The sequence below is a fragment of the Nerophis ophidion genome, linkage group LG20 (assembly GCF_033978795.1).
Source record: "Nerophis ophidion isolate RoL-2023_Sa linkage group LG20, RoL_Noph_v1.0, whole genome shotgun sequence".
Classification (NCBI taxonomy): Eukaryota; Metazoa; Chordata; class Actinopteri; order Syngnathiformes; family Syngnathidae; genus Nerophis; species Nerophis ophidion.
In genome coordinates, this window is record NC_084630.1 from 28,379,713 (window position 1) to 28,403,020 (window position 23,308).

General features: G+C 39.6%; 2 protein-coding genes across 6 annotated transcripts in view; both read left to right on the top strand.

Moving 5' to 3' along the window:
* armh3 (armadillo like helical domain containing 3) overlaps positions 1-16,980 on the top strand; it is a 52,787-nt gene extending 35,807 nt beyond the window's left edge. For 2 of the 4 annotated variants that reach the window (XM_061880912.1, XM_061880913.1), the window contains exons 21-26: positions 796-878; positions 990-1,116; positions 2,042-2,117; positions 3,544-3,622; positions 11,905-12,021; positions 16,228-16,980. In XM_061880912.1, the coding sequence (XP_061736896.1) occupies positions 796-878; positions 990-1,116; positions 2,042-2,117; positions 3,544-3,622; positions 11,905-12,021; positions 16,228-16,320 (575 nt within the window). In that variant the 3' untranslated portion in view covers positions 16,321-16,980. The remainder of the gene's footprint in view (positions 1-795; positions 879-989; positions 1,117-2,041; positions 2,118-3,543; positions 3,623-11,904; positions 12,022-16,227) is intronic. The other 2 variants (XM_061880914.1, XM_061880916.1) reach the window with 2 other exon arrangements.
* A 4,036-nt stretch (positions 16,981-21,016) lies between these two features.
* LOC133538957 (Kv channel-interacting protein 2-like) overlaps positions 21,017-23,308 on the top strand; it is a 45,724-nt gene continuing 43,432 nt past the window's right edge. Inside the window, exon 1 of one of the 2 annotated variants that reach the window (XM_061880917.1) lies at positions 21,017-21,329. In XM_061880917.1, the coding sequence (XP_061736901.1) occupies positions 21,257-21,329 (73 nt within the window). In that variant the 5' untranslated portion in view covers positions 21,017-21,256. The remainder of the gene's footprint in view (positions 21,330-23,308) is intronic. The other variant, XM_061880918.1, reaches the window with a different exon arrangement.

Here is a 23,308-nt window from a genome sequence, read left to right on the forward strand (position 1 = left end):
TGCGTTTCCACAGTGTTTCCAGAGCGGCCAGCCTGAAATGCTGGTGTTTGGGACAGATGCGGACAGAGATTTTTACAACAAAGTTCTAAAGCTTAGTTATATATCAGATTGTATATTTATTTCGCTGTGTTGGTTATATTTTTGTTGCGTTTCACTTGATTGTAAAATATGTTGATTGAGAGAGGGTGTGACGTTCATATGTTGTCAATATTTAGGGTTTTATTGGTCATAGTTAATATTGTAAATCCCATGGTCTTTATTTTCATGTACATTCTGGGTGTTTCATTCAGTAAAAAATTGTAAAATTACATTTTTTAAGGTGGTCTGTTGTAACGTTTTTAGCATTCAATCAGACCTTATTGTGAAGTTTTGTATCAGTGTTCCTAAAAAATAGAACCTAATCACACATGCACAGCAGATTTTCACAACATATATATATATATATATATATATATATATATATATATATATATATATGTGTGTGTACACACATGCGAAGTCATGAACATTACAAAAAAGATAGTCAATTATCCACTTTTTGAGCATTTTACAATGTCTAATTGCACTTCAGTTTTCATTTTCCTCATTTTTTGACGCACTGCCTATTACACTTCGGAAATATAATTAAGGGACAATTTGAGTGAAAAGTACAGAAGTGACATGCGCCTGCTTATTCTTACGCATGCGTATTTGTTCAAAATGAAAAAAATTAGCGATTTCCCATAAGTTCCTGCTCGTAAACATTTCATTCATCAAAATTGTTTCATTAACGCCTGCTCATCTCTCTCTTTGCAGCATTAATCAACCTGCTCAAGTTTCTCCTGTCAAATGAAACCGCACTGCTGTCCAAGCACAACATATTTCAGCTGGCTCTCCTGGTGAGAAACACACACTTCCCAAGAATATTTATACACTTTGTGGAAATTATTTGTGCATTTACTGAAAGATGTTGGTTGACTTGCTCTCTCTCTCTATCCCTCTCCATCCAGGTGGTAAACCTGTTCAACATGTTCATCACATACGGTGACACATTTCTGCCAACTTCCAACAGCTATGACGAGCTCTACTATGAGATTGTACGAATGCACCAAGTTTTCGACAACCTCTACTGTATGGGTATGTTAGTTCTGAGAAAATTTGAGTCAAGATGAAGGCCTCAAGTAGGGCTGGGCGATATATCGATATACGCGATATATAGCGGGTTTGTCTCTGTGCGATATAGAAAATGACTATATCGTAATCCATCCATCCATTTCTACCGCTTATTCCCTTTGGGGTGGCAGGGGGCGCTGGTGCCTATCTCAGAGAAAATCGGGCGGAAGGCGTGTACACTCTGAACAAGTCGCCACCTCATCGCAGACTATATCGTAATATTCGAGTGTACGTTCTCACGCAGTTATTAGCTGCGGGCATTACACTACAGGTTCTTCCCACTCCTTCATTTCTCTCCTTCTCACAGACCGCAACCGCACAAATTTACATACTGTCTAGTCATATGTCACATAAGTAAACGCCCTTGCGGAGCAGAGAGGTAGCAGCGTGACTAACGTTAGCTGTGATGCTAGCGGAGTGTTGCGAGTGGTAATACGAGAGAATGAAGGTTTTGTGGTTTTGTGGGCGGGACAATGCTGGGTGCTCACTGCTCAGACAGGCAGAAAGCAGAGCAGCTTGTTAAGACTTTAGAATACAAACTTGTTCGATACACCCTCGTACCGAACCAAAACCCCCGTATCGAAACTGTTCAATACAAATACACGTACCGTTACACCCCACCGCGATATATATCGTATATCGCGATATGGCCTAAAAATACCGAGATATTAAAAAAAGACCATATCGCCCAGCATTAGCCTCAAGCAATTGGCTCAAGTCAGTCTGAATGTTTCACAGCCCTGAAACCGTCATGTTTTGTGGAAGCATAATAGATTGGCTCCAGATTATGCTATGTGCTACTTATTAAAAAAAAATAGAAGTTTAAAATAAATTGTGATATTACCAGCAATTCTGTAGATGGTTCTAAATATATACATTTGCATTTCAGTGCTGAGAGTGTCAACAAACACCGGCCAGTGGAAGGAAGCAGCCAGTAAAGTCACACATGCCCTTATTAACATTCGGTAAGAACACAGTAAATATTGTGTGCATTTTGCAAAGGAGAAAATAGTCATATATGATTGGAGGAATTGCACACAAACATAGGCTGGAGAAAAGGTATTTAATTTAATTATGTTTGTTTACCCAGACCTCATCCAACCTTGCACTTCTTCCATGAAAGTAGAGACAGATAAAGAGCTGAGATAGTTCTCATTCTGTTCCAACAATTCACTAGCCCTCCTGATAAAGGATAGAATCGAAATTTTCTTTGTTGCTGTCACCATCGTTTATTTTATATCAATTGCAAGTACAACTTAAGCCTTTCTATCTCACGGCTCTGCTTATGGCATCATAAAGTTGTTTATTCCGAATATATTAATGCTAATGCAGGAAAATATTGTCTTTGAAATTCCCTAGTGGGCTGGCACAATATGAAACGGGCAAATCCAATCAAATGGTAATCAAAAGAAACGAGGTGTGTAACTAACCAACTGTTATATAACCTCCACAAATGTCTTTTCTACATCCCAAAACTGCACACGTCACCATATCGCAGATTTTTTTTTAAAGGATATTCTATAATATGTAATGTATAAATGTATCATTTTCAAGCACAACAATTGCTAAATGAACTAAAATAATCAATACAATAGTAACATTGGCCGCTAGGGGACACCAAACCAATCAGAGCACGCTGTTCTGTATTGGGGCCTCTGATTGGCTGAGCCTCAGGAAGCAGTACTATTTTGGATTAAACAAGTGTAAAGGTGATTTAATGTGTTATTTCATGTTTAGAGGGCTCTCATAATGTTAAAAAATAGACTGAGATGGTAGTAGTACAAATTGTTTGAATGCTCTAGCTGTGAAAATATTCTATTCATAATGAATGTTTCCTACTTTGCAAAGATTTGTTTATCGCGGTCATGTCCGGAACCAATTAACCACAATAAGCAAGGGATGACGGTATTTATTACCGTAATCAAATAATTTAACTTGCTAGCTGCACTTTAATAAATGTGTACTATTAACACACCATCATTTCAGTGTAGGTCAAATTTAGACGTAGCCGATCAGGATAACTGATCGCTGTTTAGTGACTTTACATTTAATCAAAACCGCACCAAGGTAGTCTATTTGATCATTTGCAAGCTGAAATGTAATTAAAAAAAAAAATCATCTCAGTCTAGACAGTCCAAACTTCAATGCACAAAGTGGTCACTCTGCTGGATCTTGACTTCATCTCCCACCTCTGAGATAAATTGTTATCAGACTGTAAGCCAGGTCTTCATCAGTGCCCTGTGTTCTTAATGCTCCTGTTGGTTGTTTGGAGGAGTACATCTGCAGCTTGCTTCCAAAAGCTTACGCAGAGGATTACAATTTGTAGATTTGGAATGAGTTCACATACAGCTGTCCACCTTGTGTAAAGTCCATAATTATTTTGTCTTCAAGGGCGATCATAAACCATTTTAATCCGAAGATTGAGTCGTATGCTTCTGTGAACCACATCTCCCAACTGTCAGAGGAGCAGGTAACTGAACACATTCACACAAAAACATCAATATCTCATACATATTTGGGCTAAATGGGGTGTTTCAATACAGATGTACTCAATCACACATTATAGTTAATATACTTAACATAAACATACTTGATCAAATATTGGCTTTTCACACACACTGGATGTTTGATCTTTTTGGTATAAATTTAATTCAGTGTGATAACCACCCACCCAACTGGGACCGACATCCATTCCACATTCGTAAGTCAGCTTTATGACGCTCTCAAAGGGGAACTGCACTTTTTTTGGAATTTATCCTATCGTTCACAATCATCAAAGCCATGAGGATGGATGGATGGATTTTTTAATACATTCTTGTAAATAAAAGTAAGTCCCCTTACGGTGGAGCCAATGGAAGGTCCTTAAATTATCCTATAAAATCCAATAAATAGTCATTTAAAAACCACCAAAAATACTCCATTTATTTTTGGTGATTTTGATTATTAATGCGGACAAACTATTTATAGGGGCGCTGTGATTACAAGCCTGTGTACAATTTCGGCATTATCAACTGGCAAGGTATTTCCTCGCTTCCTTCCTCCCTGGAAGTTTATTGTGGATTATAAATTATGTGTTTCATCTGGATGGAAGAAGTCAAAGGATATACTCTGACAAGTTGGTACACTTTAACAGCTATTTAGGACCCGGAAATGGCGAAAACGAGATGTGAAGACGCCATTAAGTGTTGTTTTATTGTGTTTATTGGCTCTCATGAAGTCTGCATGAGCAGTAATAATTGATGACAAAAAACAAAAAATGTAAATACTCAAATATTAAATGTTATTATGAATGTACCCGTTACTACATTACATATACATGAAGGTGTTTGAATGTTTTTATAGTCCTTTATAGGCGCAATAAAGTTATTCCCATAGGCTCCATTTTATGCAGACCTTTGAGCGCATTTATTTCATATCTAGAATGCAAAAAAAATATCAGCCATCGTCATGTCTCATAATGATTGCGAACGATAGGCACAAAAAAAAAAGTGCAGTTTCCCTTTAAGTTGACCGCAAGCACCATACCCCAATGTATTGATTGCTACATTAGATATTAGCTTTAATAAACAGGAGTATGTAATGTTAGCGTCCATTAGTACACAATGCAAACCCACACTGATTTAGTCTGTTTAAAAGCACAAATTAAAGTGTTTGCCAACACAAACTGAATGACTTCTTTGTCATTAAGTCTGAATGCACTGATGAAGAGTGTTAAGACTTCATTAAAGTCAAATGAGAGCGCACAAGGATAGGTTACGAGATGGAAGTGTCTTTTTACCAAATGATAAAAGTGATAGATTTGGTCATTATGCTGCCTTTGTACTCGTATCTTCTTGAATTGACAAGCAAGCAAGAGAAAAAGGAACTTTGGTGTCTGAGTTACTTAGTATTGTGTGACAGTCTCAAAATAAATACTCTGTATTGATGATCTCACATACAATACTTATATCAGGGTCAAACCTCGAAGTCACATAATTTTACATTTCAATTTTCAGGCCCTGGAAAAGTAATGGAAAATTATATTTTTTCAAAAGTCTTAAAAAGTTATTTATATATCATTGTGCCGTGATTAAATGTGCATTGCAATGGGTCTTCATTTTTTGGTAGTGTTAAAAAAGTATTCAGTCCAGTCTGTGCTGGGATGTGGCGTGCAAGCGCCTCGACCTGCAGACACGGCCACTAGCTTCAATAATACATGTTTTTTTTTTTTACATGTTTTGGCACTTTCAGAGGTTATTGCAGCGATGAGTTCTTGTACTAAACAAAATATGAATGCAACAATTTTGGTTTAGCCCCCGACATTTTATCATCTGATCATGTATTTTTGTGGTTGGCAAAAGACACTGACCCAAGACATGCTAAATGCAAACTGTGCTGTGAAACATTTGACATTTGGAATGTGGGTGGGACAGTGCTAGTTTGCCACTTGAAGGGGGGAACGTATGAAACTGTAGCCACAGTGCAATACTCAGAGGTCAGTGAATGCTGATCCTGTGAGAACAGCTAACAACTTTACTACAGTTTCCACAACAACAACATAGACAACTTTGGGAAAAAAATAACTTTTCAAAGCTGAGATACACTTAAATGTGTGAATTTCTGAAACTTATTCAAATAATCCGAGGAGAGAGCTGCCTTTTCTCCGAGACTGCCAGATTGCAGCGTATTTTTTGGAGTATAAATCACACCTGCCGAAAATGCATAATAAAGAAGAAAAAACATATATAAGTCGCACTGGAGTATAAGTCGCATTTTTGGGGGAAATGTATTTGATAAAACTCAACACCAAGAATAGACGTTTGAAAAGCAATTTAAAATAAACAAAGAATAGTGAAAAACAGGCCGAATAAGTGTACGTTATATGACGCATAAATAACCAACTGAGAAGGTGCCTGGTATGTTAACGTAACATATTATGGTAAGAGTCATTCAAATAACTATAACATATAGAAAATGCTATAAGTTTACCAAACAATCTGTCACTCCTAATCGATAAATCCCATGAAATCTTATACGTCTAGTCCCTTACGAGAATGAGCTAAATAATATTATTTGATATTTTACGGTAATGTGTTAATAATTTCACAAATAAGTCTCTCCTGAGTATAAGTCGCACCCCGGCCAAACTATGAAAAAAACTGAGACTTATAGTCCGAAAAATAAGGTGCCTGTGTTGAACAAGTGTGCCTATTTCTGTGCTTTTGGACTTTCAAAGCCTTTTACTCCCATTAGTGTCCCAACCAAAGAACCCGTATTGTGCTGTTTGACAAAAGACTAAACCACTTTGTCCACCAAAATGATTTGTACGTGGCGGTGTGGACTGGAGAAAAACAAAGACTAAAAATGTTGAAACTAAAATATGATTCAATGCATCTAAGTGAGCCTGCTAAGTATGTTTTGTTTTTGAGAGGCACCATACATTTCACCAGTATTTGATTTTATGTAGGGTTCCAGGAACTTATAGTCATAGCACCACACATAAAATGTATTACCTGAGGTTCCAAATTTAGCCTAATGACTACCACAAGTAAAATAGTACATACCTAATAATTTTGTATCAGTGGAATGAAATTTATTTTTATGTGGTCCCATAGAGATAAAACAATTTATTTTGGCCACAGAAATTCATTAAAAAGTTAGGAGAAATAATCGAAAACTACCGATGAATAAGTGCACAAACGCTGTTTAATGGACCCAATCTACAAAGAGCATTGTTCTTTTTTATATGCTGGGCTCATTCTAAAATGTAAATAATATAAAATATAATAAAGTAAATAAATTGTGACTAAAGAATGTTAATTTGAGTGCAGTTTAGGCCTGCAAAATACAGCAATAAGTTGTTGTACTAAAATAAATATGAATGCTACATTTTTGTTTTTGCGCCTACCTTTTCATCAACTGAACTAAAAGGTTTAGTACACAAAAGGCATATTTCCCACAAATATTGATGACAAATCTATGTAGACATTTGGCAGTGTCTCCTGTCAGAGAAAGTTTCAATTCCCACATTCCCAAGAACTTTGAACATGTCACGAGGGAGGTGCTGGACATTGAGTCCGAGTGGACGATGTTCCGCACTTCTATTGTCGAGGCGGCTGATTGGAGCTGTGGCCGCAAGGTAGTCGGTGCCTGTCGTGGTGGTAATCCTAAATCCCGTTGGTGGACACCAGCAGTGAGGGATGCCGTCAAGCTGAAGAACGAGTCCTATCGGGTTCTTTTGGCTCATAGGACTCCGGAGGCAGTGGACGGGCCAAGCGGTGTGCAGCTTTAGCGGTCGCGGAGGCAAAAACTCAGACATGGGAGGAGTTCGGGGAAGCCATGGAAAACGACTTCCGGACGGCTTCGAAGCGATTCTGGACCACCGTCTGCCGCCTCAGGAAGGGGAAGTAGTGTACTGTCAACATCGTGTATGGTGAGGATGGTGTTCTGCTGACTTCGACTGCGGATGTTGTGGATCGATGGAGGGAATACTTAGAAGACCTCCTCAATCCCACCAACACATCTTCCTATGAGGAAGCGGTGCCTGGGGAATCTGGTGGGCTCTCCTATTTCTGAGGTTGCTGAGGTAGTTGGGGTAGATGAGATCCGCCTGGAGTTCCTTAAGGCTCTGGATGCTGTGGGGCTGTCTTGTTTGCCAAGACTCTGCAGCATCGCGTGGACCTCGGGGGCGGGACCTCTGGATTGGCAGACCGGGGTGGTGGTCCCTCTCTTTAAGAAGGGGGTCGGAGGGTGTGTTCCTACTACCGTGGGATCACACTCCTCAGCCTTCCCGGTAAGGTTTATTCAGGTGTACTGGAGAGGAGGCTACACCGGATAGTCGAACCTCGGATTCAGGAGGAACAGTGTGGTTTTCGTCCTGGTCGTGGAACTGTGGACCAGCTCTATACTCTCGGCAGGGTTCTTGAGGGTCCATGGGAGTTTGTCCAACCAGTCTACATGTGCTTTGTGGACTTGGAGAAGGCATTCGACTGTGTCCCTCGGGAAGTCCTGTGGGGAGTGCTCAGAGAGTATGGGGCATCGGACTGTCTTATTGTGGCGGTCCGCTTCCTGTATGATCAGAGTCAGAGCTTGGTCTGCATTGCCGGCAGTAAGTCGGACACATTTCCAATGAGGGTTGGACTCCGTCAAGGCTGTCCTTTGTCACCGATTCTGTTCATAACCTTTATGGACAGAATTTCTTGGCGCAGTCAAGCCGTTGAGGGGTTCCGGTTTGGTGGCCACGGGTTTAGGTCTCTGCTTTTTGCAGATCATGTGGTCCTGATGGCTTCATCTGACCGGGATCTTCAGCTCTCACTAGATCAGTTCGCAGCCGAGTGCGAAGCGACCAGAATGAGAATCAGCACCTCCAAGTCCGAGTCCATGGTTCTCGCCCGGAAAAGGGTGGAGTACCATTTCCAGGTTGGGGAGGAGGCCCTGCCCCAAGTGGAGGAGTTCAAGTACCTAGGAGTCTTGTTCACGAGTGGAGGAAGAGTGGATCGTGAGATCGACAGGCGGATCGGTGCGGCGTCTTCAGTAATGCGGACAATGTACCGATCCGTTGTGGTGAAGAAGGAACTGAGCCGGAAGGCAAGGCTCTCAATTTACGGGTCGATCTACGTTCCCATCCTCACCTATGGTAATGAGATTTGGGTCATGACCGAAAGGATAAGATCACGGGCACAAGCGGCCGAAATGAGTTTCCTTCTCCCTTAGAGATAGGGTGAGAAGCTCTTGCATCCGGGAGGAGCTCAAAGTAAAGCCGCTGCTCCTCCACATCGAGAGGAGCCAGATGAGGTAGCTCGGGCATCTGGTCAGGATGCCACCCGAATGTCTCCCTAGGGAGGTGTTTAGGGCACGTCCAACCGGTAGGAGGCCACGGGAAGGACCCAGGACACGTTGGGAAGACTATGTCTCCCGGCTGGCCTGGGAACGCCTCGGGATCCCCCAGGAAGAGCTAGACGAAGTGGCTGGGGAGAGGGAAGTCTGGGCTTCCCTGCTTAGGCTGCTGCCCCCGCAACCCGACCTTGGATAAGCGGAAGGGAGCTGGATGAAAAATCTATGTAGAATTCTGTTTAGCCGAGATCTACCTAACAGATGTAACATATAAAGATGCTGATTAGACAGCATGATTATTGCATAGGTGTGCCTTACACCAGTGTTTCCTAGCCATAAGGCCGGGGCCTATTGTTGGGGTACAAGCGCCCTCTAGAGGGCAGCCAAATAATATCTGTTTCTCAGCTGTGGTCCATAAGGGCCGGTACTCAGTTGCAATACACTGTTCCATCAATCGAGGCAGTAATGACAATACCAAATAAACAGAAGAAGTCTGGAGCTAAAGTCATAGAGAAGTTTCTTAAGCGCAAATAATGTGACTAAAGTGAAGCTGTTTTTTCTTTTGCACATTGATTTTATTGACAAGTTTAGTTAAGACATGTATTATTAATTTAGATTATTTATTTTAGCACAACATAATTGTATGTAATGTATTTTTTATCATTTATTTATGAGTCACTGGTTAGTACTTATTTTTTTTAATCAGTTTGACATAAGCCTATGGTTTATGTGTTGAAAAAATAATAATATTTTTAATTAATACATGCTTTCATATCTTTGGGCAGTGTTAATATTTGAGTGGGCGCCTCCTCTGTAGTGGAAAGCGTGTGCCCCAAACTCAAGGTTAAGCAGCCCTACCTTAGGCTATCCATGATCAAAGGTGCAGTTTATTGAAGACATTTAGAATGCACAAAGATACCATCATCCATGTTGCAGCATGATAATGCACAGCCCCATGTTGTACGGATCTGTACACAATTGCTGGAAGCTAAAACATGCCAGTTTTACTTACCTGACACGTCACCCATTTAGCATGTGTCCGATAGTTTGAGTTGGTGTGTACGACAACATCTTTCAGTTGCGGCCAATATTGAGCAACAGATCACAATGAACCATCTGATTAATGCAGAAGTGTTGCACTGCGTCAGGCAGATTTTCACCGGTTGTCTGATCCTGTCGACCCCCCCTTCCATTAAATAAACTATACATTTTGTTGTTGCCTTTTAATTTTTGCCAGCCTCGGTCCCCAAGTGGGCACAAAAACAATGTTTTTATTTTTTGTGAAGTGTAAATGCAGCAGTGACCTTTCTTTGCATGCAAACACACCGTCCCGTAGCATCTTCAATCCACGCAGTTACACAGGAAGAAAAATGGCACCCAGAACCATTTTTGCACATAGATAACAATTAGATTAGAAACATGATCCAGTATGAGGCTGGTTTTGTTGTTGTAATTTGAGATAACACACTTGTTATTCGTGTGCCTGATTGATAATGTGGAAGGTCGCATCGCAGATTGTATTTGTGGACGAAAGCCTTTTTGTTAGGCCAGGTTTCATCCTCTTTGTATTTTCTCGATTCCTCTTTCATGCTCTGTTCATTTTCAATTTTCAGTTTTGTCCTTCCAGCCTCTTTTGTCAGAACCACACTTTCCATTTGTCTGCCTGGGAGGTGGGGAAGAAGTGTAAACACACATTAACCGACCTTATCATTCAAACCTGTCTAGTGCAAAGACAGAGATGGCAGGAAATTTCCATTACAGTACCACCCTACAAATAAAAAATGGGGGCAAAAATGCAGATTAATAAAAAGGGAAAAAACCCCAAACAGATGACTCAGCTGCAGTAGACAATGCTGTGTGTGCTTACACTTAATGGCACAAGACTTACACGTAATTTAACTTGGACGTGTTGTCCACATGAAAGTGTTTTGTGTCTTTGTGAGAAGCACAAGAAGCTTCCTGTCCTGAACACATCATGCTGTGTTCAAGGGTCATTAAAAACATATTGACAAGTATCCAAGTTGGCCTCTATTTAATGGCTGAGGATGTTGGAGCTGTGCAGAATATATGCATAATTAGCTCTGATTTCACTCCGGCTTCACACACAAGTTTGTCAAGTTTTTCATTGACAAAAAATGTATAGACACCATGGCTGATGGAGAGAGTAGTGCAAAAAAATGAAAACAACCATACTAGAGATGCCGATAAATGCTTTAAAATGTAATATCGGAAATTATTGGTATCTGTTTCAAAAAGTTAAATTCATGACTTTTTAAAATGCCGCTGTACGGATTGGTACGCGGACGTAGGGAAAAGTACAGAGCAGTTGCGTCTCCCTGTCATACTTGCCAACCCTCCCAATTTTCCCGGGAGACTCCCGAATTTCAGTGCCCCTCCCGAAAATCTCCCGGGGCAACCATTCTCCTGAATTTCTCCCAATTTCCGTCCAGACAACAATATTTTGAGCGTGCCTTAAAGCATGTCCTAAATTCCAAGCTACTGTTTTCAGGCAGGTTAAAAAAAAAATGCACTTTGTGACTTCAATAATAAATATAGCAGTTCCATGTTGGCATTTTTTTCCATAACTTGAGTTGATTTATTTTGAAAAACCTTGTTACATTGTTTAATGAATGCAGCGGGGCATCACAACAAAATTAGGCATAATATTGTGTTAATTCCACGACTGTATACATATGTATTTTTTTTATATCGGAATCGGTAATTAAGAGTTGGACAATATTGAAATATCAGATAGCGGCAAAAAAGCCGTTATCGGACATCTTTAAACCATACAGATACTGTAAGAGCTGTAAATATCCACAAATATCCACTCGTACACGTGTTCCTCATTCAACACTGAAGAATATTTAACTCTCTCAGGTCTCAGTAGCAGATTTTTGTCATGGCTTCGTCTCATCTTGGTCTGTCTCGCTGTGTTAGGTCTTGGAGGTGGTGCGCTCAAACTATGACACGCTGACACTCAAACTGCAGGATGGTCTGGACCAGTTTGAGAGATACTCAGAGCAACCCAAAGAAGCGGCTTTCTTCAAGGAGCTGGTAAGGGAACATGGAGACAAAAGTAGCAACTACGAGCAGTGTTGGCGCTAGGAATTTTCAAAATGGGGTTCCAGGGGTGATGACATCAAGTCATAAAAATGGGGTCCCACAGTACATTTTTGGGACCCACTTTTTTGTAACCGTTTTTAAAAAACAAATGATAAATGTATGCATTATCCAGTTATATCTCACATTCTATATTGTGTTTTGGAAAAAGGTTGTCAAACGTTACTTAAATCATTTAAAAAATTATAGAAAAGAAAACACATTTTTATGCATATGTAAATGTATTCAGTTTTAAACATTCATCCACTTTCTTCTTCCCTTCATGGATCTAAACTTTACTGCTGCCTGAGAGATAAAAGTGAAGTTTCCATGGACTCAAAGACTAAAACCACTCATTTACCGGAGACATGCCACAGGATGAAGTTAAAAAGGTTGACTTTACACTCACCTTCAGTGTTTATAATGAAGTCTTTCTTTTGACAGCCCCTTGTGGGAAAGTTGTCCAAGTGCAAACTGAGGCAGTATTTGTCATTGATAAAACTTTTGGCGAATCAAAATTTAAGAAATTGTCTTGGAAAGTTCATTACTTTGAAGACAACCAATAAAAACGCAATAAACAGGGAGGGAAATTTGACCCGGCAAATATAAACAAAACAAAAGACCGGCGGAAAGCAATAATCGATTAAAAAGGATTGGTAAAAACAATTAAAATGAATACTTTCCGCGTCCTTTCCAATTTCAATACGTAAAAAGACTCTAAAATTGCGTTAACGCCAACAGTGTACTAGTGTCAAACCTAATTGTCATTGATTATACCTGTTGAAACTGCTTCAGTCAATAAGTCATTAGGACCAACTCACCTGGTCTAAGTCCACCTTCTTCTTCTGCTTGTTAAGATAAGTCCACCGCACAAGGATGCAGAGTGGAGGCGCTTTAATACATTTAGGGCCTGACTTACAAAAGGTTTGGGTGTATTAAAAAATAAGTGCAAATCTGAATGCACACGCATAAGTGAGATACTAAACGTGTGCAGTGTGGATTGCCATCTGTTAAGTGAGCAGATTAAGGCGTGAAATCCATTTTGCGTCTCTGTCTTCATTAATATGCAAAATGTATGCTGATCATCAAAACACCCACAATACTATTTAGCACGTGCAATGGGATTTATCAACAGAGTTCTTTGTCCTACGTGTGTGTGTGTGTGTGTGTGTGTCAACATTTTGGACGCTCAGAAATAAATAATATTAGACACATTGTCTATTCAGCAAGATCATTTTATAATATTATAAATTGATTAACGTGGACCCCGACTTAAACAAGTTGAAAAACTTATTTGGGTGTTACCTTTTAGTGGTCAATTGTACGGAATATGTACTGTACTGTGCAATCTACTATTACAAGTTTCAATAAATCAATCAAAAAGGCTGGAGGACTTTGGAGGCTGCTTAAAATTTAATTGATGCCTTTTGGTGTCCCTTAGTATTTTTTTAATGATGTTTGTTTTTTTCATAAAGAATATATACAGTATTACTAAAATATTTCTCACATGAAAAATACTTGAAGTATGCATTTTTTTGCCTCCTAGGCGGAGTAAGTGCAGCTTCTCTCCAACAATAACGGTAAAGAAAAAAAAAAGGACTGCTTCTAAAATGTCCATAAAAAAGTGATAGAGGTCTTCTGCTTGTTTGAATGTGCAGTATCCCAGACGTTAACTGAATATTGTTAAAAGGAAAGGCCATGTAACACAGTGGTAAAAATGCCCCTGTGACAACTTTTTTGTAATGTGTTGCTGCCATTAAATTCTAAGTTAATGATTATTTGAAAAAAAAAAAGTTTCTCAGTTCGAACATTAAATATCTTGTCTTTGCAGTCTATTCAATTGAATATAAGTTGAAAAGGATTTGCAAATCATTGTATTCTGTTTTTATTTACAAATTACACAACGTACCAACTTCACTGGTTTTGGGTTTTGTATATGATAGGCAAAATTCCCAAAGATGTGTCGTTCTCCTTTAAGGGGCATTCACACATCGCCATGAACCATATTGCCTCTTCAATAACCATCATTCCCTGGCGGTGGCGGAAGCTAACAAGCTAAATAGTCGATGGGAGTCCTGCTTGCTCACCGAGTAGACGCACATCGTGCATTTAACTTTGGCAAAAGAGCTGTAAAAGCTAGAGTGTTCAAAGTCTTAGCTTGTTTTTTATTGAACCGTGTGGCACATAGAAAAACAACAAAAATGGGAAATTTTACATAATCAGTGGAAGGCTCAGACTCCCAAAATGCAACACAGAACGACACAAGAGGTCCTTCATACCGGCAGCCATCAGACTGTATAATGCATATGTTCCTTCTTGATTGCACTTAAATGTAGAATATATGCAGTATATATACATACATGTATAAAATATATTCTATTCTGTTCTAATGTAAAGAGAAAAAGCTAAAATGTTGAGCAGGTGCCTCAGTGGCACAGGGGTTAGTGCATGTGCCTCACAATATGAAGGTCCTGAGTAGTCCTGGGTTCAATCCCGGGCTCGGGATCATTCTGTGTGGAGTTTGCATGTTTTCCCCGTGACTGCCTGGGTGGAACCGCCAAAGACACACCTGGGGATAGGTTGATTGGCAACACTAAAATGCCCTATTTTGTGAATGTGAGTGTGAATGTTGTCTGTCTATCTGTGTTGGCCCTGCGATGAGGTGGCGACTTGTCCAGGGTGTACCCCGCCTTCCTCCCGTATGCAGCTGAGATAGGCTCCAACACCCCCCGCGACCCCGAAAGTGACAAGCGGTAGAAAATGGATGGATGGATGGATGGTTTGATAAGTAATGTGGACTGGATGAAAACTCACCTTATTTTTTGGACTATAAGACGCACTGTCGATTTTTGAGAAAATTAAAGATTTTAAGTGCGCCTAATGTACGACATAATTCTGGTTGTGCTTACTGACCTCGAAGCAATTTTATTTGGTACATGGTGTAATGATAAGTGGGACCAGTAGATGGCAGTCACACATAAGACATACATGTAGACTGCAATATGACTCAAGTAAACAACACCAAAACTTTATATGGTACATTGATAATACAGAACATTACACACGACACTCAAAAACCTGTCAAAATGTTTTTAACTACGACTTTGGTAAGCCATGAAGCCGCACCGCTTGATGGATTGTCGGCGCATTAAACATACAAGTATTATTATGGTGTGTGTATCGCAAAATGGCACCCATTACCAGACATATTATGCAAAACCAACTTTTCTTACCTCCTGGTACCCGCTGATGTGTATTTTTGGATCTGCATAAGTCCTGAAAATATGCGCGTGTCCGCAATTATAGTCCGTGCTGACACGGTAGTCGATAAGCTTCTTCATTTTCTCTCCATCTTCTTATGTGACATTCATCTTCCGCTGTTGCCATTTCTAATATAAAGTAGCGTAAAGTTCTTACTTATGTCTGTCAGTAGACTAGCTTTGAAAGCGCTAAAAACTGTAATGAGTTTACATTATTCACACACGGAACTTTAGTTATTAGAGAGTTCCAGTCGGACGGTGTTTCACAGGACACATTTCCGGTGTTGTTGTTGCACTAGGGAGCCACAGATGAGGAGATACTACTCTGTTATTGATTGAAGTAAAGCCTGAATGTCATTAATAAAACAGTTAGCTCCATCTTTGGACACTTCTTCCACTCTCATCCTTGCACGCTACACCGCCACAACAAAGACGACGGGCAGAAGACACCGTCGAAGGTGAGCCATGTAAATAAGACCGCCCACAAAACGGCGCATCGTGAAGAGATGCTCAGCAAGCTACTTGAAGATGATCTGTAAAACATAACCTAAGCAACATTTACACCAAATAACCAACATTACATGTTATGTAGACCACAAGGGAGTCTTTTACATTTAAAAAAAATTCATAATATGACCCCTTTAATGCTCCTTATAATCTGGTGCGCCTTTTGTATGAAAAAAGACCTGACTAGACCCGCTCATCGGCAGTGCACCTTTTAATCCGGTACGCCCTAGGGTCCGGAAAATACAGTATACAGTATGTACACTGTTTGGACTTTTGACCACCTTTTGATTATTGTTGAGCAACCGTTCCTAAAACATTGGTTAAAAAAAATACTGTCAAGGGGTATAGATAATAAAAATTGTACATTCTTCTGGTTGTAAACGTGTGTCTTCAGGTACGCTCCATCAGCCTGAATGTGAGGAAGAACGTGTCCCTGAACACCTTGAGTCAGGACGTTCTCCTCAAAGAATTCTCGACCATCTCCTGAGAGGTGAACATAGACCTTCATCCAACATGTAACGTACAGTACATGACCATGTCCTGTACATGCAGCACATGTTATATGCACACAGTGGACGGTGTCGTCTTCATTTCTCCTCTACTGCCCCTCTCGGACTAAACTCTGCAAGGCTGGAAGCTCCATCACGACGACGACGCTGGTGCGTGTGCGTGTTCTTGCACTGGTTCTTGGTTTGCAAGCTGCAATACCGGCTGGACTGTTAACAGACATGAATGTTTGTATTCCAAATAGTACGTCGACAATGTCTTTTTAACCTAATGTTAGTAACTTCTGCTGTGTAAGTGATTGATGTGTAATTTATTTCTTTTCTTTGCCATTTCTGACATGGTGACACTTCATTGTCACATTGTATGAAAACCTTCGACTTTTTTTTCCCCATGTAGCGGAACCATTGTGAGAACGTTAACTAAGTCGCACGTTCAGTAAAAATTCAGTATTTTAAATAAACACACTTTGCTAATGGATTGTTGTGACCAGTAAAGTGATTAAAAAGGAAGCGGTTGCAAACTACTGTATGCTGTTTCCTGCTTCACTTAAACTGAACTTTTTTTTTTTTTTTTTGCTTAATATGTCTGTATTATCGCCACAAAGATTTATAACTACTAAATAATAAAAATGTACAATACATTTTTCATTTATTGATTTTTATTTTCTTATGTTGGCCCTGTGATGAGGTGACGACTTGGATAGGCTCCAGCACCCCCCGCCATCCCAAAGGAGACAAGCGGTAGAAAATTGTAGGATGGATGGATCGAATAATCCATTGGATTTTTTTTCCTTCATGTAAGTAAAATGACTTACTTAAAAAACTCACTGGATTGGTTCGCAGCCTAGTGTGAAGCGACTGGTATGGGATTCATCACCTCCAAGTAAGAGTCCATGGTTCTCGCCCGGAAAAGGGTGGAGTGCTTTCTCCAGCTTGGGGAGGAGACCCTGCTCCAAGTGGAGGAGTTCAAATACCTCGGAGTCTTGTCACGAGTGAGGGAAGATTGGATCGTGAGATCGACAGGCAGATCGGTGTGCCGTCTTCAGTAATGCGGACGTTGTATCAATCCGTTGTGGTGACGAAAGAGCTAAGCCGGAAGGCAAAGCTCTCAATTTACCCGTCCATCTACGTTCCCATCCTCACCTATGGTCATGAGCTTTGGGTTATGACCGAAAGGACAAGATCACGGGTACAAGCGGCCGAAATGAGTTTCCTCCGCCGGGTGGCAGGACTCTCCTTTAGAGATAGGGTGAGAAGTTCTGCCTTTCGGGAGGAACTCAAAGTCAAGCCGCTGCTCCTGCACATGGAGAGGAGCCAGATGAGGTGGTTTGGGCATCTGGTCAGGATGCCACCCGAACATTTCGGGCACGTTCGACCGGTAGGAGACCACGGGGAAGACCCAGGACACGTTGGGAAGACAATGTCTCCCGGCTGGCCTGGGAATGCCTCTGGATCCCCCGGGAGCTGGACAAAGTGCCTGGGGAGAGGAAAGTGTGGGCTTCCCTGCTTAGGCTGCTGCCCCCGCGACCCGACCTCGAATAAGCGGAAGAAGATGGATGTAAGTAAAATGACTGCCAGCGTAGAACAGAAAATAATTAATTTTAATTCATACACACAAATTCAGTGAAATTAAAAGTAAAATCCAGTTTTGTCCAAATCTTGAATATTAAAATACATATTCTATATAATTAAAAAGCATTACAAAAAAATTTATTATAAATGTACCCCAAAGGGAATAAGCGGTAGAAAATGGATGGATATTATAAATGTATACTGTATGTAATGCATATGCAATATATCTTCTATATAATATAGGAAAAATATTGTAATATTGAAGACAAGTACTAAGATGTCAATCACAGTACAACGGCATATATGAGAAAACGAAATTACTCAATTATAGCATTTGAAAAAAATTGTTGAAAAATCATTAACTTATATTACATTAAATGATATTACTGTATATAGGTAGAGAAAATGAGAAGCTACACTAAATAGGAATGTGACAATACATAAAACAAATTATTGATTTCGATACCTTCCTTTAAAGAACACCTCAAAGGAAAATAACATAAAAATTAAAGAAAGTCATACATAAATCTAAATGTAATGAAAATTCACATGCTCTGGGACAGTTCATCGTTGACACAAACAAAAGACCAACATTGCTGGTGTATTGCCCAATCAAATGGCTTACAGGTGCACAAAAGTGGCTTGATATGGATTAGAATGATCTAATAATCGGTGGTATGGATACCGATGTAGTATCAGTAACACATCAATACTGAAAAAAAAAAATCACAGTTTTTGTTGTTGTTCATATTAATTAGACACAATAGGGCAGGGGTCGGCAACCGAAAATGTTGAAAGAGCCATATTGGACCAAAAATAAAACAAAATATCTGTCTGGAGCTGCAAAAAATGTAAAGCCTTATATAAGTGTTATGATGAAGGCAACTATTAAAGGCTGATGCAAATCTTCGTTGACAGAAATGCCATCCATCCATCCACTTTCAACCGCTTATTCCCTTTCGGGGTCGCGGGGGGCGCTGGCGCCTATCTCAGCTACAATCGGGCGGAAGGCAGGGTACACCCTGGACAAGTCGCCACCTCATCGCAGGGCCAACACAGATAGACAGACAACATTCACACTCAAATGTTGAATTTTTAAATTTTTATTCTACGCATTTTTGCAACATTGCAAATCATTAGTAAAATGGGGGATTCTCACAGAATGAGATAACTTCTGGAAATGACTGGCTGAAAATGGCCAAAGGTATAGATGTGTGCGTCCAAGTTTAAGGAAACGGCAGGCTGTCTTCTTCTAATGGATTTATTACAATCTTTGCAAGCTGGGTAAGGTTTGCTGTGGTCTGGAACAACATGGCACACAAACTATTAGAAATGCAGCCAATATTACATACAGATAATGTGTCATGAGACATGCAATTATAAATCAAATACACAGAGGACATAAGTAAAGAAAAATAAATGAGTTCAAATATAGCTACGTGACACCTTTGTGCATTCACGCACAGTATGAAACATTTGGTGAACAAAATGAGACGAAGAAAGAGTGGCATAAAACACGTCTTTCTGTGGCAGCATCAAGAAAGTTGGAGGATGTAGACAAATGGTGAGTTAAAGGATCAAATGGTGCTTGCCAAATACTTTCATCAGTTAAGCATGTTTAATACAAACAGTGGGATTTGTAACAATTAGGAAGGTTTGTGTCATTTTTGTTCTCCTACAGAAACAAAAAAAATGTTCTTCATCTTTTTCCATTTTCACACGTCTTTGAAAGAGGTCCAGGGAGCCGCTAAAGAGCCGCGGGTTGCTGACCCCCGCAATAGGGCTTCGGAGGCAAAATGTCGAATTGATTGGAGATTGATTGATTGCTACATTGACTTAATTCTACTCCAATTGAATGTAATAAAACCGGTAGGTTGTGAGTTCCAACCCCGGCCGAGCCATACCAAACACTATAAAAATGGGACCCATTACCTCCCTGCTTGGCACTCAGCATCAAGGGTTGGAATTGGGGGTAAAATCACCAAAAATGATTCCTGGGCGCGGCCAACACTGCTGCTCACTTCTCCCCTCACGTCTCAGGGGGTGAACAAGGTGATGAGTCAAATGCAGAGGACAAATTTCACCACACCGAGTGTGTGTGAGACAATCATTGGTACTTTAACTTTGAACTTTAATATTTTGTTGATAAAGTTACACTCTTTTACCGTACATTGTTGTACTTATAAATAGCCAGCACCCCCTGCGACCCTAAAAGGTACAAGCAGTAGGAAATGGATGGATGGATGGACGGAGTTCACTAATACGTGTACTTATTAGGGCTGCGAATCTTTGGGTGTCCCACGATTCGATTCATTATCGATTCTTGGGGTCAAGATTCGATAATATATCGATTTTTTTCGATTCGATTCGATTCTCGATTCAAAAACGATATTTTTCCGATTCTAAAGGATTCTGTATTCATTCAATACATAGGATTTCAGCAGGATCTACCCCAGTCTGCTGATATGCTAGCAGAGTAGTAGATTTGGAAAAAAAAAAAGCTTTTATAATTGTAAAGGACAATGTTTTATTAACTGATTGCAATAATGTAAATTTGTTTCAACTATTAAACAAACCTAAAATATGACTTATTTTATCTTTGTGAAAACATTGGACACAGTGTGTTGTCAAGCTTATGAGATGCGATGCAAGTGTAAGCCACTGTGACACTATTGTTCTTTTTTATTATTTTTATAAATGTCTAATGATAATGTCAGTGAGGGATTTTTAATCACTGCTATGCTGAAATTATAATTAATATTGATACTGTTGTTGATAATATTCATTTTTGTTTCACTACTTTTGGTTTGTTCTGTGTCGTGTTTGTGTCTCCTCACAATTGCTCTGTTTATTGCAGTTCTGAGTGTTGCTGGGTCAGGTTTGGTTTTGGAATTGGATTGCATTGTTATGGTATTGCTGTGTAGTGGTTTGTTGGATTGATATAAAAAAAAATCGATTAAAAAAAAAATGACAATCGATTCTGAATCGCACAACGTATTCGAATCGATTTTTTCCCACACACCTAGTACTTATATTCATGACAAGTGAAAATATTGGTATTGGCAATACGGACTCTGTATTTGCCTGGTATCGAGTCGACACCAAAACGCGCCGTATTGCCCAAGTCATTAGGAAGCCAGGCATTGTGGGCGGAGCCTATCAGGTGCGTGTGGATGAAAGAGCCAAAAAGTGTTAGAAGTTGGCGCAGACTTGAAGGATAACATGTGGCTCCATTGGCGGACGTGAAGGAGAGCAGGACGGGACCGTTTGAAAAAAAAATGAGATTATGACTCGTGAAGAACGACATTGTGGACCGAACACGACCTGCTGGACCTGACGGGAACCATGAAGTCCAGAAGTCAGGACCAGAGTATGTCCGAGTCCACCGAACTGGACCGATCCTACGACCTCCTCACAGGTACCTATTGTCTTCTGTTTACTTCTTATGTGGAGCTAAAAGTGACATTTTGACATAAATATTTTATATTTATCACATAAATTTTGTGATTAGTACACATTATTCATTCGTAAAGCAAGTGGGCAGGTGTACCTAATGAAGTGTCTTGTAAAGTTGACAAAATATGGATGACACAATGACACATTATTATGATAATATTATTACTATTGTTTATTTAAAAATAGTCTACAGTATGATGATGAGTCTCCCTCTTAACTGGAATGTTCTTCTTTACCTACAAAGGCCTAATCATGCTTTTTGCATTCTCCTAAAAATAGAGCAGCAAAAATAATCCACTCAGTGTCAATACAATTTATGAATGTAAACAAAAGTACACACAGCTGCCATGATGGTGACGTTCAACAAAAGCAGGTGAACAAAACAGTGAGCAGGTGCATCCACAAGACACACAACTACTACTTCAATATATATATATATATATATATATATATATATATATATATATATATATATTGACACACATATATACATACATACATTTACACAAACATACATTCATACATATATAGATATACATATACACATACATACATATTCACGTACATATACACATACATAGATATTAGGGGTGTGGGAAAAAATCAATTTGAATACGAATAGAATCGTTTACGTTGTGCAATTCAGAATCGATTCTCATTTTTAAAAAAATCGATTTTTTATTTTATTTTATTTTTTGATTTATTTTTTTTAATCAATCCAACAAACCACTACACAGCAATACCATAACAATGCAATCCAATTCCATAACCAAACCTGACCCAGCAACACTCAGAACTGCAATAAACCGAGCAATTGAGAGGAGACACAAACACGACACAGAACAAACCAAAGGTAATGAAACAAAAATGAATATTATCAACAACAGTATCAATATTAATTATAATTTCAGCATAGCAGTGATTAAAAATCCTTCATTGACATTATCATTATACATTTATAAAAATAAATAAAATAGAACAATATTGTCACAGTGGCTTACACTTGCATCGCATCTCATAAGCTTGACAACACACTGTGTCCAATGTTTTCACAAAGATAAAATAAGTCATATTTTTGGTTCGTTTAATAGTTAAAACAAATTTACATTATTGCAATCAGTTGATAAAACATTGTCCTTTACAATTACTGTATAAAAGCTTTTGTTTTTTGTTTTGTACTCTGCTAGCATTTCAGCAGACTGGGGTAGATCCTGCTGAAATCCTATGTATTGAATAAATACAGAATCGTTTTGAATCAGAAAAATATCGTTTTTGACTCGTGAATCGAATCGAATCGAAAAATTGATATATCATCGAATCGTGACCCAAGAATTGATTTTGAATCGAATCGTGGGACACCCAAAGATTCACAGTCCTAATAGATATACACATACATATACCCATACATACATACGTACATATACACATTCATAAATACATATACATACATATACACATACAGACATTTACACATACATAGATATATACGGGGCAACATGGCGGAACAGGGGTTAGTGCATCTGCCTCACAATACGAAGGTCCTGAGTAGTCCTGTGTTCAATCCCGGGCTCTGGATCTTTCTGTGTGGAGTTTGCATGTTCTCCTCGTGACTGCGTGGGTTCCCTCCGGGTACTCCGGCTTCCTCCCACCTCCAAAGACATGCACCTGGGGATAGGTTGATTGGCAACACTAAATGGTCCCTAGTGTGTGAATGTGAGTGTGAATGTTGTCCGTCTATCTGTGTTGGCCCTGTCAAGGGTGTACACCGCCTTCCGCCCCAATGCAGCTGAGATAGGCACCAGTGACCCCCCGCAACCCCAAAAGGGACAAGCGGTAGAAATGGATGGATGGATGGATAGATATATAAATACTTGCATACATATACACATACATATACCCATACATACATACATATACACATTCATACATACATACATACAT